Here is a 13,480-nt window from a genome sequence, read left to right as displayed (position 1 = left end):
TATAGGACGATAGGATGCTAGATTTAGTGCAGAATGATGTGCAGAGTGTGCATAAGCAGATAAAGAAATAATAGAAATAAAGCAATAAAGAACCATCTATAATCATCAGAAAATAAGAAATTATTATTCTAACAAAATGAAAGCAACAAAGAAGCAAGCATATATACAAGAAAAGGAAATCAACCCAAATGGACCCCATGTGGAGTCGTCAGTCTGTGAACATTGGAAAATGGCTCAATTTGGGCTGGATTTGGAATCGCCACCTATCAGATTAGATAGTAGAGGTGATGGGACCTCCGAGCATCGCATCAAAATTCATTTTGGTTCAATAGTGACTCTAGAGCCTGAGGCACCAGCTAAACCATTCCGAGTAAGACTCAGATGGGAGAGGGAAGGGATTAGGCACCCCTCTCCTGGGTCCAATAGGTGGGGCCCACATGGTATCACAAACAAGTAAAAATAGAATATTCCTTAGTTACCTAAAGACACTAGCACTAGAGAGAAGCAAAGCAAGCCAAGAATAAGCCAACAAAAGAAAATTCTCCTACTCTTATGCTTTATTTTTTAAGGATAACATATATCTAGCAATCATCAAATCTAACACCAGAGTAATAGCAAGACAAAGCCAAAAAAAAATGGAGAGACTAAGTATTGTAATAAGATTTCAACCTCTACAACAGTTCATCCACTAGGAGTTAACCTAAAAACATGAATACGATTAAATCCATCTAAATAATTACATACTAATAATAAAAGAATACAAAAAGAACTATAAATCAAAACTAGATTCCAAGAGAAAAACATTAATGGAATTGGGTTGGTTTGAGAGCCTACACGAACTAGTCTAGATGAGCAAAGGCTCGTCATCAATTCCGTCGACACTCGCCCAAATCACGATTCTTCAACGGCAAAGAAAAGAAAAGAAAAAATAAAGAAATAGAAAAACTAAGTTAGCACCAAGAAACAAACCAAACAAGATGGAATAGGATGCAGATTACCTAATGTATGTCAGCTTGAGAATGAACAGTGTTGTAGGGGGTCAAGGTGAACAGAGAACAACTGGGATGTTCGAGCTGTTAAGTTCGACCGGTGGAGCAAGGAGCACCAGAGTAGGGATGTCTTTAATCTACTTCCTTAAACTTCTCGACAACCGGTTCTAGCAGCCGAAATCAATATGATGATGCAGTATGGGTTCTAGTTTCGTGTGGCTCCAAGGATGAGGTTTGTCGACGAGAAAAGGGCCAGGAGAATGCTCATTATATGATTGGGGAAAGCCGAGAATGGTGAAGAGAGAAGGGGGTAGCAACTGGATTTTGTGAGGGTGACACCCGACGATGAAAGACCATGGAGAAAATTGGAAGAGCGCTGAAGATGTAACTACTGTGAGGATCCCCAATTTTTGTCACCACCAACGAGCTCAACGAAGAAGAATGAAGAGAGAAAGAGAGCGGGGGAAATACAATGAAGAATGATGAGTAAGAGGAGAGGGATGGTGAGATCGCCGCTGCCAATAGTTGCAGCGGCTACTGAAAATGAACAAAGGATGAAGGAGGAGGAGGAGAAAGAAAAAAATGAGAGAGAGAGAGAGACCGGTGAGATTTCACCATTCGACCATTGTGTGTCGAAGAGAGGAAATGATGAATAGTGCATGGTTCGGTGGTGAGAGATAGGGGTGTCAGCGATATTTGAAAATTCAATTTCGAATTCGATATTCAACATAATCAAATCGAATTCGGATAATTCAAATATCTAATCAGTCAAATTAGGATATCGTATTCATACCGAATAGTTAATCGGATTCGAATTCATATATGACTTGATTCGATTCAATAAATATCTGAATTCGATCGATTATTTAATTATTATATATAATATATATAATAATTAAGTTATATAAATAATTTATATATTTATATACTTTATATCAATAAAATATTTATTTTATATATTTATTAATTATCTAAAATAATTAATTAATCGAATTCGAATATTTAATCGGATTCGAATTCAGATATTAATTTTCAATATCCGTCAGATATTAGATCGAATTCGGATATCAGATTTTCTAATCGAATTCAAATCCGGATATTGCCTTATCCGAATTCGAATTCAATCCGTTTACACCCCTAGTGAGAGAGGAACAAAAGCAAAGGAGAAGAAAGAGATAGGAGAAACTAGGGGAGAAGGGATCGCCCCTATCGAGAGGAAGGGGGAGGTGAATAGTGTATTCGAATGGATTAGCCCAATTTAGGAACATTAGGTTATATTTATAGGTAGGGTAAAGGGTAATTTTATAATTTTGGGTAATTTGGGGATATTTTTGTAATTTCAAGAAATTTGGTTAAAATCGGTCCAAATAGTGAAACCAGGGTTTTGGTTTAATGGTGGAGATTTTTGGGTCAAATATCAGAGGGTTGAGATGGGTATGAGTTTGCACTGTTGTTTTGCATGTACGAGCCAATGAGATTGGCCAAAATGGAATTTTTTATGAAAGGGCAAACAAGGGTATTTTCATTTGAAATTTGGTAGGGTAGGGGTTTTCAGATGTCTTGAGTTTATTGGTAGGGTTGCATTGGCCCGATATGACCTAGATTGGGAAGATCTAGAAGGGTAATGGTTTGATCAATTTAGGGCTTCAAAATGGAATCTTGGTGCGATGAAGGGGCAAAGAAATGTATTTTGGGTTGAAATTTTACAGGTGGGTATTTTAAAGTGTTTTTGATCTAGTGGTAATGTTTGATTAGTTCAAGGGGTTAAGATCATAGGAATTTTGATCAATGAGAGAATTTGGAACAAAATCTTGGTTTGATAGAAGGGTAAATGTGGAAATCTTGGGTTAAAACTTTATAGGTAGGTGTTTGGATCAAGAAGATCTGGGTTGTGAGTGTTTTAGGCTAACGAGAGGGGATAAAATGGAATCTCCGCTTGATGAGAGGGTAAATGGAAGACTTTTGAATTGAGATTTGTTGGATAGGTATTTTAGGTCTTGAGTCTGATAATGGTGTTTGATCTAAGGGTTGAGGTGTAAGTGGGGGTTGATCGAGGCCATCGAATTGGTATTGAGTAGGTTTAATGGTGGATTTGAAGGCCTTTTAGGCTGAAAGTTGGGTTTTTTTTTGTATTTTGGCATTTTGGAGTGATTGGAATGGTCTAATCAGGCATTCATGGTAAATTAGGGGTTCAAGCGGTGAACCAAGCAAAAATCGGATGTTAACACCAATCCATTCTACTATGGAGTATCAAGACATGACTCTAATGTATAACCCCAAACCTCCCAAAATATGAAACAAAATCCTTCTCAAAATATTCCTTAGTGTTGTATGATTGAAATATCTTGATGCAGGTATCAAATTGGGTAAGCACAAATTCACGAAATTGCTTCACAAGTTTTGAGTTATGCATAAGATAACGCTATGTATAACGTGAAAAATCATCAATAAACAAAATAAAGTGTTTATAACCTCTCATACAAGGTAAATGGTATATAAAACAAGATCCTTCTCAAAATATTCCTACGTGTTGTCTGATCCGAATATCTTGATGCGGGTATCAAATTGGGTAAGCACAAATTTATGAAATTGCTATACAAGTTTGAGTTACGCATAAGGTAACGCCATGCATAACGTAAAAAATCATCAATAAACAAAATAAAGTATTTATAACCTCCCATGCAAGGTAAATGGATATAAAACAAAATCCTTCTCAAAATATCCAAGTGTTGCTTGATAGGAATATATTGATGCAAGTATCAAATTAAGCACAAATTCATGAAATTGCTTCACAAGTTTGAGTTATGCATAAGGTAATGCCATGTATAACGTGAAAAATCGCCAATGAACAAAATAAAGCATTTATAACCTCCCATGCAAGGTAAATGGTATAGTACCCATACATCAGAGTGAACAATATGAAAAGGAACTATGGATTTTTTTTATTACTTGTAGGATAAGAGTTTCTATAATGCTTTGACAACTCACATGACTCATAACGTAAACTTGACAATTTAATTTCCTTCAACAAAAATGGAAACGAAAGACTCAACCAAAAAAATATGACCAAAATGATAATGACATAGCATAATATGATTGACTAACTTTGACAGATTAAAACCAAAAATAGTTTTCTAAGGTGATACATGACTTGGTTCAAGCACATCCAATAAGTATATCTCATTTAATATCCGACAGATATTGAAAATTAATATTCAAATTTGAATTTGATTAAATATTCAAATGTTCGATTTGATTCAAACTTGACCAATTAATTATTTTAGGTAATTAAAAAATATATAAAATAAATATTTTATTTACATAAAGTAAATAAATATATAAGTTATTTATATAATTTAAATTATTATATACAAAAAGTATATAAAACATTCAAATATTTTATATATTATATATAAGAATTAAATAATCGATCAAATTCAAATATTTATCGAATTGAATCATGTCGCATCCGAATTTGACATATTAGATATTTGAATTATCCGAATTCCATTTTATTATGTTGAATCTTGAATTCAAAATTAGATTTTCAAATACCATTGACACCCCTAGTTAGGAATGCAAATGGATCGGATTAGACTCAAATTAAGGTATATCTAAATCCAATCCAATGCTATTAATTACAGATCCGATCCGATTTGAAGATCTGATCAAATCTCATAAACATGGATTTGAATTCAAATCCAATGAGAAAGTTGGACTCTGATCTAATTTGATTTTTAAAAAATAAATAAATTATTAAAGAAAAATATATAATATAATAATTTAAATAAAGAAAAAAAATAATACAAGTATCTTTTCATATATATTCATGTTTTTATAAAAAATAATAATATAACAAATTTACAAATATAAATAACATATATATCGAATCGTATCTTCTCGAATCAAATAAGGGGTTATCCTAATTTGATCTAATTTCTAATTGGATCCCATTATCCAATCCAAGGATCTGAATTGGGGCTATCCGAATCATATAAGATCAGACTTCATATCGGATTGGATCATGAACCAATCCATTTGCACCCCTAACTATAGCTCCAAGGGAGATCTTGTCTTAGCTAGATAAAAGCTGATAAGTAGAAAATAAATGGAACACACTAGTCATATGGTCAAAGGCACCATAAACATTTATCCAACGGATCCTATGATTACCAGAGATAGAAACATGTTTCATAGCAGCACGAATACTTAAATGGACACCGGTAGAAGAGGAACCATTTCCTGAAGTGTTGTCCATACTTCTCATACTTTGCCCTGGCAACAAGAAGTTGTTCCCCCACAGATTTCTCATCACTATAACCCTTTTCAACGTCAAAAGAGGTGGGGCTACATTGCCATTGTCACTCTTTCCAATCCCACTCTTCTTACCATTATTGTTGTTCTTGAATTTAGGAGGTATAAGTTCTAGATGTTGCTTCCAATAGGTATCCTCTGTGTCCTTAGGTTTCTTGCAATACTCTTATACTACATCTTTATTCTTAGTACTGGCACTTGGCTTCATCCCAACGTTGGCAAAGTGATTCATTGAGACTTTTATAACTTACACTTGTCTCCAACTCACCTCATTGCTAACCATGGCATAAGCTTGAGATAAGGTCACTTCATCTTTTGTTTGACAAAATACCATACTCGAAATTGAGCCTAATGAGAAACCCAAAGGCCTGATTTCTCTCCATTAACTCCCTATGAGTCTCGGCATCTTTAGTACACTCCCACACAACAGTCTCCATCAAATCAATCTCCTGCCAAATAGGTTTTAACACAAAGTAAACAACCAAAGATTCCCCCCTATCTTAAATTATTGACACCATTCTTAAATTTGTAGGCTCTGACAACATTCAACTTCTGGGAATAGGTCTTTGTAACACCATCCCACGCCTCTTCTGCAGTCTCCATCCCCAAGTAATGTTGATTGATATCAAGTTGCATGGAATTCACTAACCAAACTGCTACAACGTAGTTCTCCTACATCCACTTGTTTCTTCTTGGTCCCGATGATGTACTACCATTTTCCCTCTACTACATACATAAATCTTTATAGACTAAGACCATGCCAAAAAATTGGTTCCATCCAACTCCATTGAGATTACTACCCCTAATAGAGTCTCCACAAACCCTCCTAAACCAAACCCAAAATCTGTGGAGTGTTTCATTTCACCTCTAGTTTGCTCTATTGGCCAAACATAGACAAATGAAAATCAAAATAGGGTGTTACTAGTCAAGATTTATTGACCTAAGACCAAACTTCTCTTCAAACAACCAAATTAGGAATTTCATCTGACTAGACAAAGTCTAGCCACTCTTCCCAAGGCACCAGAAATCTTTCCAAGTTGAACCGATTTCAAAGACGATCAAAGTGCTTCTATTCTAGCTCCAAGCGCCACTTCTATACTCCCTTTGTAACCCTTAATATAAAAATTCTCCAATTAGCTAGGGTTTTTGGGAAACTCTCCAAGAACCTACCTTGGGCCCCAAACAAGCTCTGCAATCTTCTCCAAAAACCATCTCTAACTAGGCTGAATACTTCTTATTCAATCAACCAATCAACTCTCCGTACAACCTATGTATGGGATTAAAGAGACCAAGTTGTAGAACCAACCTGCAATAATTTGAAATAAAAATAGGAAAAATAGAAGAGAAGAAAAAAGATTGCAGAAGTTGGAAGAGACAGAAGTAGTGGAGGAAGAAGTTGGAAGAAAAGGGAAGAAGGAAGAGAGTAATTCGATCTCCGATCCCTCTCTCCAACCCCAAAGATATCTTTTATTCTTTAATTGTAATCTGAGTACAATTCCATAAATAGCCTTAATACGGCAACCAACATTAAAACAATAATAAAAAAAAAAAAAAAAACCAAAATACAAACCCATAACTAAGGCCCACTACTTAAAAAACATAAACATAACTAAATAAAAAGAAGATACAAAGGCCCATTCGGCCCATTATCTCGACAAAGATAAGATACAAGCAGTGAGCAACATAAACATGGTCCCATCACCACATATCTACCGGAGGCTCAGGAGGTAGATTTAAGAGAAAAAATAAAGTAAAAGAAAATCCTACTTACGTACAAATATCTAGATGAAAAGTGAAAAAATAAGACAAGTAAGAGGGATTTTTCAAAATTGATTAAAAACAGAATTTAGGGATGAATGTTAAGGCAACTATGTTGGGTAGGAATATTATCGGTAGAAACTAAGGTCTCCGAATGTTGTGACTTCTGGGAGAGATCTCTCTAAGGAAAATTAACAAAAAAAAAAAACTATGGTTTTATACAAATAGAATTAAAAAACTTATTAGATCTTAATTCTCCCATACTTCAAAAATTAATTGTTATACCCAAGCTCTTAAGGTTTTTTAAAAGGCTGAAAGAGAAATTTGAGAATATAAGTGAGAAGACAAAGACCTAAAATATCACTCGTATTTCTAAGAATCACTCTTAAGGTTTGGTTGCATCACATGGCTACGAGTAAGAAAGAGCTTCAAATTTTCATTTATTCATTAACTTAGAATAAAGAATATAAAAAATATAAGGCTCACAACAATGTTTATTGAAATTATATAAACACCCTTACAAGCCAAAATCAGAGGAAAATGACTAATAACGTTTAACTATTCACCTAACTTCTATGAAACTTTAAATATTCCTTAATTTATACCACAAAAAAGACAACTAAAATACCCTTGCTAACCATAAATTAAAGAAAACAAAAAACTAACAAAATTATATAATTATGAGATTTATAGCCCATGCCTTAACTTCCCAAAGATGCATAAGCAACATTATGATCTCCATCACACTCTCCCTCTTCAAATCCAAGGATTGCTGACTGATGCCTGGAACTTTGAACAAAAAACTCAAGGCATGATTATATGTGATGATGTTACATTTCAAGAGGACTTCTACTTTTACTTGCAGACTGCAGAAACCAGGGAAATTTCAAAAACTCACCAAATTCACCATCTGCAAAACTGGATGCCTATAACTGGAAAGAACCTAAATTGTGGCCATGCCGCAAAAGTCGCACTTGCCTTGCATCAACCCATTCTAAGCGGTAAGATAGATCAAGGTTATGGATCAAGAGCTTCAAACTATCTATATCACTCAACCCCCCTCTTTTCTCCTGCAACAAAGAAAGACCACAAGGGGGTTATGCAAAAAAATTGCTGTTGCGAAACCTTATCAATTATGTGGTTGATGAGCAAGAGAAACTTGTAGAAAAAGATGCAAAAATATTGTATTGAAACTTGTAAGCAAAGTACAACCATGGGAAAAAAAAAAAGTAAAGAACTAAGAAAGCCCCAAAAAAATGTTTGATTTTATTACGGACGAATTTGGTATTTACATGGAGTAAAATTATTTCGTTCTTCTGTTTTCAAAATATTTGAACATATATGTCATCCAAAATGAAATAAACCAGAGAGAAGTTAATTTGTTGATACCCTGAATAACCTATAATGACATGATTCCTATTTTTATTAGTATTCCTGTGACTACTACTTTTTAGATGGTAAATTTGAGCCTTCAAATGCTTGAGGCAAATGACATATTTAAGCCCATACGATTCCTAAATTCCCCATAAAAGATTATATTGTTAGTCCACTTCTTTATTGGTTTTATCTGTGCTTAATGCTGAGAAAATTGTATTGCAGCCCTCCCCATAAAATTAGAGTGTTTTGACCTACTAGACAAGGGGCATTGTATCAATATCTCACAAGAATCAAGGGAACATTTATAAAAGAGGAGAATATAAACAGCTGTAGTTAAAGGAGAAATATCGCAAACATGTTCATGCGACGATTCTTATTATATAACAAAGATGATGCACACATGGGAAAAGAAAATAAATTATGGAAAAATCAACTTCTCTAGACTCTCCAGTGGTGATCTCATAATTTCTGGGTTTTCTCTTGGTCAATTTTGGTTTCTAATTTGTGATATCTTTTGTTAGACAGTGTATGCTCTTAGCTCCAATCAGATTGATGTACTTATGGCATTTATTGTAAATGAATAAACTGCATATTTGATTCATGTTATTGAGGTGTGTTTCTGTGTAATACCCTTAAACTGGACACATAATGAGACTCGTGTTAGTTTAGAATGTTCACAGCCAGTGGGTCGATCTGGGGAGATATATCCTGATAAGGTTGACACTGATGTGTCACCAAGTTGGTTGGGGTGGCCTGTCTCAGCCGCCAAGGTGAGACCCGAGGTACGTGCAGTGTAGGTTTAACTTGAAACCTTGAACCGGACTAGAATTCCAGTGTTGCCCTAGACCTTGGTGATAAGTGGGCAAAACTGGAATGTTACACCTGACCCGTAGACTCGATTATGATACTACACTAGGTGTCGGATTGGGCTGTCTTTGATGTGCCAATCAGTGAGATCCTTAGAGGGGGTCAAAACCTGGGTATGTTGAGACAGTCTGAGAATTCATCTGAGTGGATGATCATTGTGACAGGATCAGCCCCTTTGTCAAACAAAGGTAATGATCGGGGATGCACTCTCTCTAATGGAAACCAAAACTGCCGGCAATTGGGTTCAATCGTAGAAATGTGTTTTTGCAAAATATATTTATATAAAGATATACATATATATATTTTACGGTTTTTAAACGTTTGCAAAAAGGTTTTAATTCCCAGGATCCATGTGAGTAGAGAGTGCAACACTGTGCAACACTGTTCATTGCAACCGAGGGAGAGGTCCTCTCTTGTCGGGTAGTGTTTGATCATTATGGGTTGAGAGGTTAAGTGTAAGGCCATTGAGGGTTATACCTGATGGGCTAATCTTGCATCTACCCACAGTCCCTGGGTTTTTATAAGGTGGTTTGGCCCAGGGACCACTTAGTGTAAGTGTTAGGCCCATTAGGAGCCCATATGATGGGCTTCAGGGGGTTCACTGTCTTTTTAATGAATTCGACCAAGCCTTGTAACTAAGGTTGGGTTGAACCCATGTGGTTGATGTGTAGATCAATGTTTGGGTCCCACGCCATACAAAGAAGCCCAACTGGGCAGCAGTTTGGAAGCATTCTAAGCACTTAGACTTGTTGGGCCTAAAGCCCATTTCGAAATGGCCTAATTTGATTAGTTAAATAAGGGGGCGGATCTGGGATTAAATCAACAGAGTCTAGATTCAAGTAAGGATTTGAATCTGGAAACCTCCTGATAAGATTAGGAGAGAGCTGATCTAATCTGCAGATAAGATAAGGACTTATCATTATCTCTTAAAGAGAACTCCTTATCCAAATACAATTTTGGATTAGGAAACTCCTAATGAGATTAGGAGCTCTCTTTAAGGCTATAAAAGGAGGGGGGGCAAACCATTCTGTTCATCCCAGACCCATCCAAGAATTTAGAGATCAGATCTCAGATCACCAAGAGAGAAGACAGCTATGCCATCTTCTGCTCTTGCGTTCTCATCCAGTTGCCGCCATACTGCCAGTTCGATCTCCATTGTAGGAGCGATCAAGAAGAGTCTTGATATCAGTCTTTAGAGAAAGGCCGATCAGAAGTCGTGCTCACTGCCTCCATCAAATTCTTGCTGAAGAATTCGGTTCGTTGGACGGACCCTGCTGATTCTGCTCCACCATTTGCTGTGTCATCTTCAGTGGGAGCAGTCTTTGGAGTTTTTTCTTTGGGCGTGAACACCTTCGTTGGCAGATACTGCATCTTCGTATCAGGTATATCCCTCTCCTACTGAATTTGTTCAGATCTGGTTCGGTTCTTGGTTCAAGATTGATCCTTGAAAAGCAGTTTTCTAAAACAAGGAATGTGATTCCCAGATGGGAGAGAGAGAATTTTTGAAATTTTGCCCTACCTTCCTGCAGGGTTCGGCCATCCATATGAGGGATCTCTCATCCCTTCAATCTTAATTTATGAGCATCCATTTTCTTAGCAACTGTTAAGAATTTAAGTCACAAGAACATCGAGTACAAGTAGAGACACAATACAGAGGGAGTATTAGCCCACATCCATCTAAAAGAAAAGAACTAGCCCTATGTTACTCTCCTCACATAGTACCCAGAGCATTACTCAGGGGGTATATGCCCCGAAAAAGAGATTGTCTACATGCTCCATCACTAGCTAGAGTGTTAGTGAAGTTATTTGCCAATCTAGGAACCCAACGGATACTAGCCTCCAGACTGGAAGCCAAAGCTCTAACCTCCCTGATCTAGTACCAAAGAAGCCAAGTGTCTACATCTGCACCTGTCAATCAGTAAATGGCCACCTGCAAGTCCCCTTCCACTATAATCTTGTTGTAGGCTTGTAACCCAAATACATACACAATCTTAAGCATTGGAGGATGGATAGCAATTCTACTCAAAGTCAAATCCTTACAACACAAATGGAACCCAAGTTCTTGTTGACAAGTGTTATAGGAATATGTTTAATAAGACCTGGCAAAAAGTTGACCCAACCCAACCCGAAAAAATAGGGTTAGGATCTCATATTTTTCTACCCGAATGTGAAAATGACCCGACCCAGCCCAACCCGAAAAAAAAATTGGGTTGGGTTGGGTTGGGTCATGGGTCAACCCGTTGACCCGATTGTCAAGTCCAACTGGGATTATTTATGCATTGTTAGAAGTTTCCACTCTTTAAATTTTTTCTATTCAGTCTCTACTTTTAATTGTTTACTCTTTAAATTGTTAAATGTTCAAGTTTTTTATTTTATATTTGGAATTTTAAGGTTAATTCTTTTAATTTTTACATTTTTCATGTAATTCTTCTTTTTTTTTTTAATTTCAATTATTTTTTGGGATGACCCGAATTGACCCATGGGTCAACCCTAACCCAAATATTTAGGGTTAGGGTCTAGCATTTGACGACCCAACCCGAAATTCAACCCGACCTGAAATCAACCCGAAGTACCTTGACCCAACCCGAACCCGACCCACCCAACCCAATTGCCAAGTCTAGGTTTAATTATGTAGAGAGATTGGGCCTCAGATAGGTTCGGTTATTTACTGTTTTTATTTCTTCTGTAATGGGCTGTCTCTATGCAACGTTAACACCTTTATTTCTTATGTTTTTTCGGTAAGCCGCCTAACCAGGAGCACCCATGTAATTTCTCTTATTTATTCCAGCACATATATAAAGGGATTAAGGATATGAGACAGGGATCTTTTCTCTTCTCCTCTCTTCCTCTTTTCTTCCAATTTCTTCTTCTTTCTCCTGAACAGCTCCTTCCCTCTTCTTCTTGCTTATTTTTCTTGTTACACAATTAAGAAATTGTTAGACTGGTTTTCTTCTAATTATCTTAAGGACAAAAATAATTTAAAGAATTTGTTGGAGAATTTCCATAATCTAAAGCTTAAGTTGTAAGTTCATCACTTGTCTTGCAGCCTAAGTTTTAGGGGTCAAGATTTGTCCAAACTTGATTGTGGTGTCACTAGGAAAGTGTTTCAACTACCTATAAACAAGAACAAGATGTTGTGAATCCAATATATTTTGAGGGATTAATAGACATTTTACTAAGTTGCGTTTAGTTTATTTAGTTTTAGTAAGATTTGTAGTGGATATATCATATATGTTGTCATATTAGGAGTGTAGGGTCCATATTTAAATATACCAATGGATTATATGTTAGCTTCCCTGCTGTCTGTCTGAAAGTCTGTCTGTCTCTTTCTCTCTGAAAAGGTCATTACCCAATGTTGATCCCAACTCTGGGGTCTTGTCAGCCCAAAATTTTAAAATTACACCAAGCAACCCCATGCTCTCTATCTACCTGTCTCTTCTCCTTTATCTTTTTTTTTCTTTATTTTATCGTTTTCTTTATTTACTAATTGGTTGTTTGACTTGTTCCTCTCTATAGAGAAAATATTTCTTTGTTCCTTATTTTGGCTTCATTAATTTTTTATCACCAAAATCACTATTCGACAACATCATTAGACAGTCTAGCTAACTGCCTTTCATATTTTACCCTTAATTCTCCATCTCAATTTTTTTCCTACGGTCCTACCCAGTCTACATTCTCACATTTGGTTTGTAAAAATTGATCTACCATCAGCAGCACCCTGGCCTAATGAATAAATTGTTAGGTGTCTTTCAGACGTGAAATGTTCTTTGTGCCATGCTTATGGACTTCTAGCATGAGTCTACTACTAGTATTACTATAGTGCAACACCATTCTCATCTAGCAGAAATATAACAGAAAAGTGAAGAAAAGGACAACCAACCTGTGAATTAACCTGTTTAACATTTCCCATTATGTTTGCAATTATGCTTGACCTAGAAGAATTAGGCAAGAACCCCTCCCAAGGAGGTACAAATATCACTTTGGTGCATTGAACAGGGACTAAGTTTCGGCTGAGTTTCTCCCACCATGCAGATCCCAGTGACCACCACCTAATCATCAACCCATTCTCAGAAAAAGCTACTAGACCCTGTAACTACAAGATAACTGTCAGAATAGCAGAAAAAAAATGCTAGTATATGACAAATTTAGCCCCAATCTATTGATACCATCCCCAC

At 36.1% G+C, this 13,480-nt stretch overlaps 1 protein-coding gene across 10 annotated transcripts in view; it reads right to left on the bottom strand.

The window, feature by feature from the left end:
* Window positions 1-7,528: 7,528 nt before the first annotated feature.
* Window positions 7,529-13,480, bottom strand: part of LOC148848883 (Transducin/WD40 repeat-like superfamily protein) — a 73,571-nt gene continuing 67,619 nt past the window's right edge. For 2 of the 10 annotated variants that reach the window (XM_088949166.1, XM_088949171.1), the window contains exons 9-11: window positions 13,186-13,392; window positions 7,960-8,131; window positions 7,529-7,850 (exon numbers count right to left, since the gene is read on the bottom strand). In XM_088949166.1, the coding sequence (XP_088805292.1) occupies window positions 7,988-8,131; window positions 13,186-13,392 (351 nt within the window). In that variant the 3' untranslated portion in view covers window positions 7,529-7,850; window positions 7,960-7,987. Of the gene's footprint in view, window positions 8,132-13,184; window positions 13,399-13,480 lie in introns of those variants that run through there. The other 8 variants (XM_088949163.1, XM_088949170.1, XM_088949164.1 and 5 more) reach the window with 7 other exon arrangements.

Source organism: Nelumbo lutea, chromosome 6 (assembly GCF_056320005.1).
Source record: "Nelumbo lutea isolate HS-2025 chromosome 6, American lotus-T2T, whole genome shotgun sequence".
NCBI lineage: Eukaryota > Viridiplantae > Streptophyta > Magnoliopsida > Proteales > Nelumbonaceae > Nelumbo > Nelumbo lutea.
The sequence above is the reverse complement of the archived record's forward strand: the minus strand, read 5'-3'. Positions and strand labels throughout refer to the sequence as shown.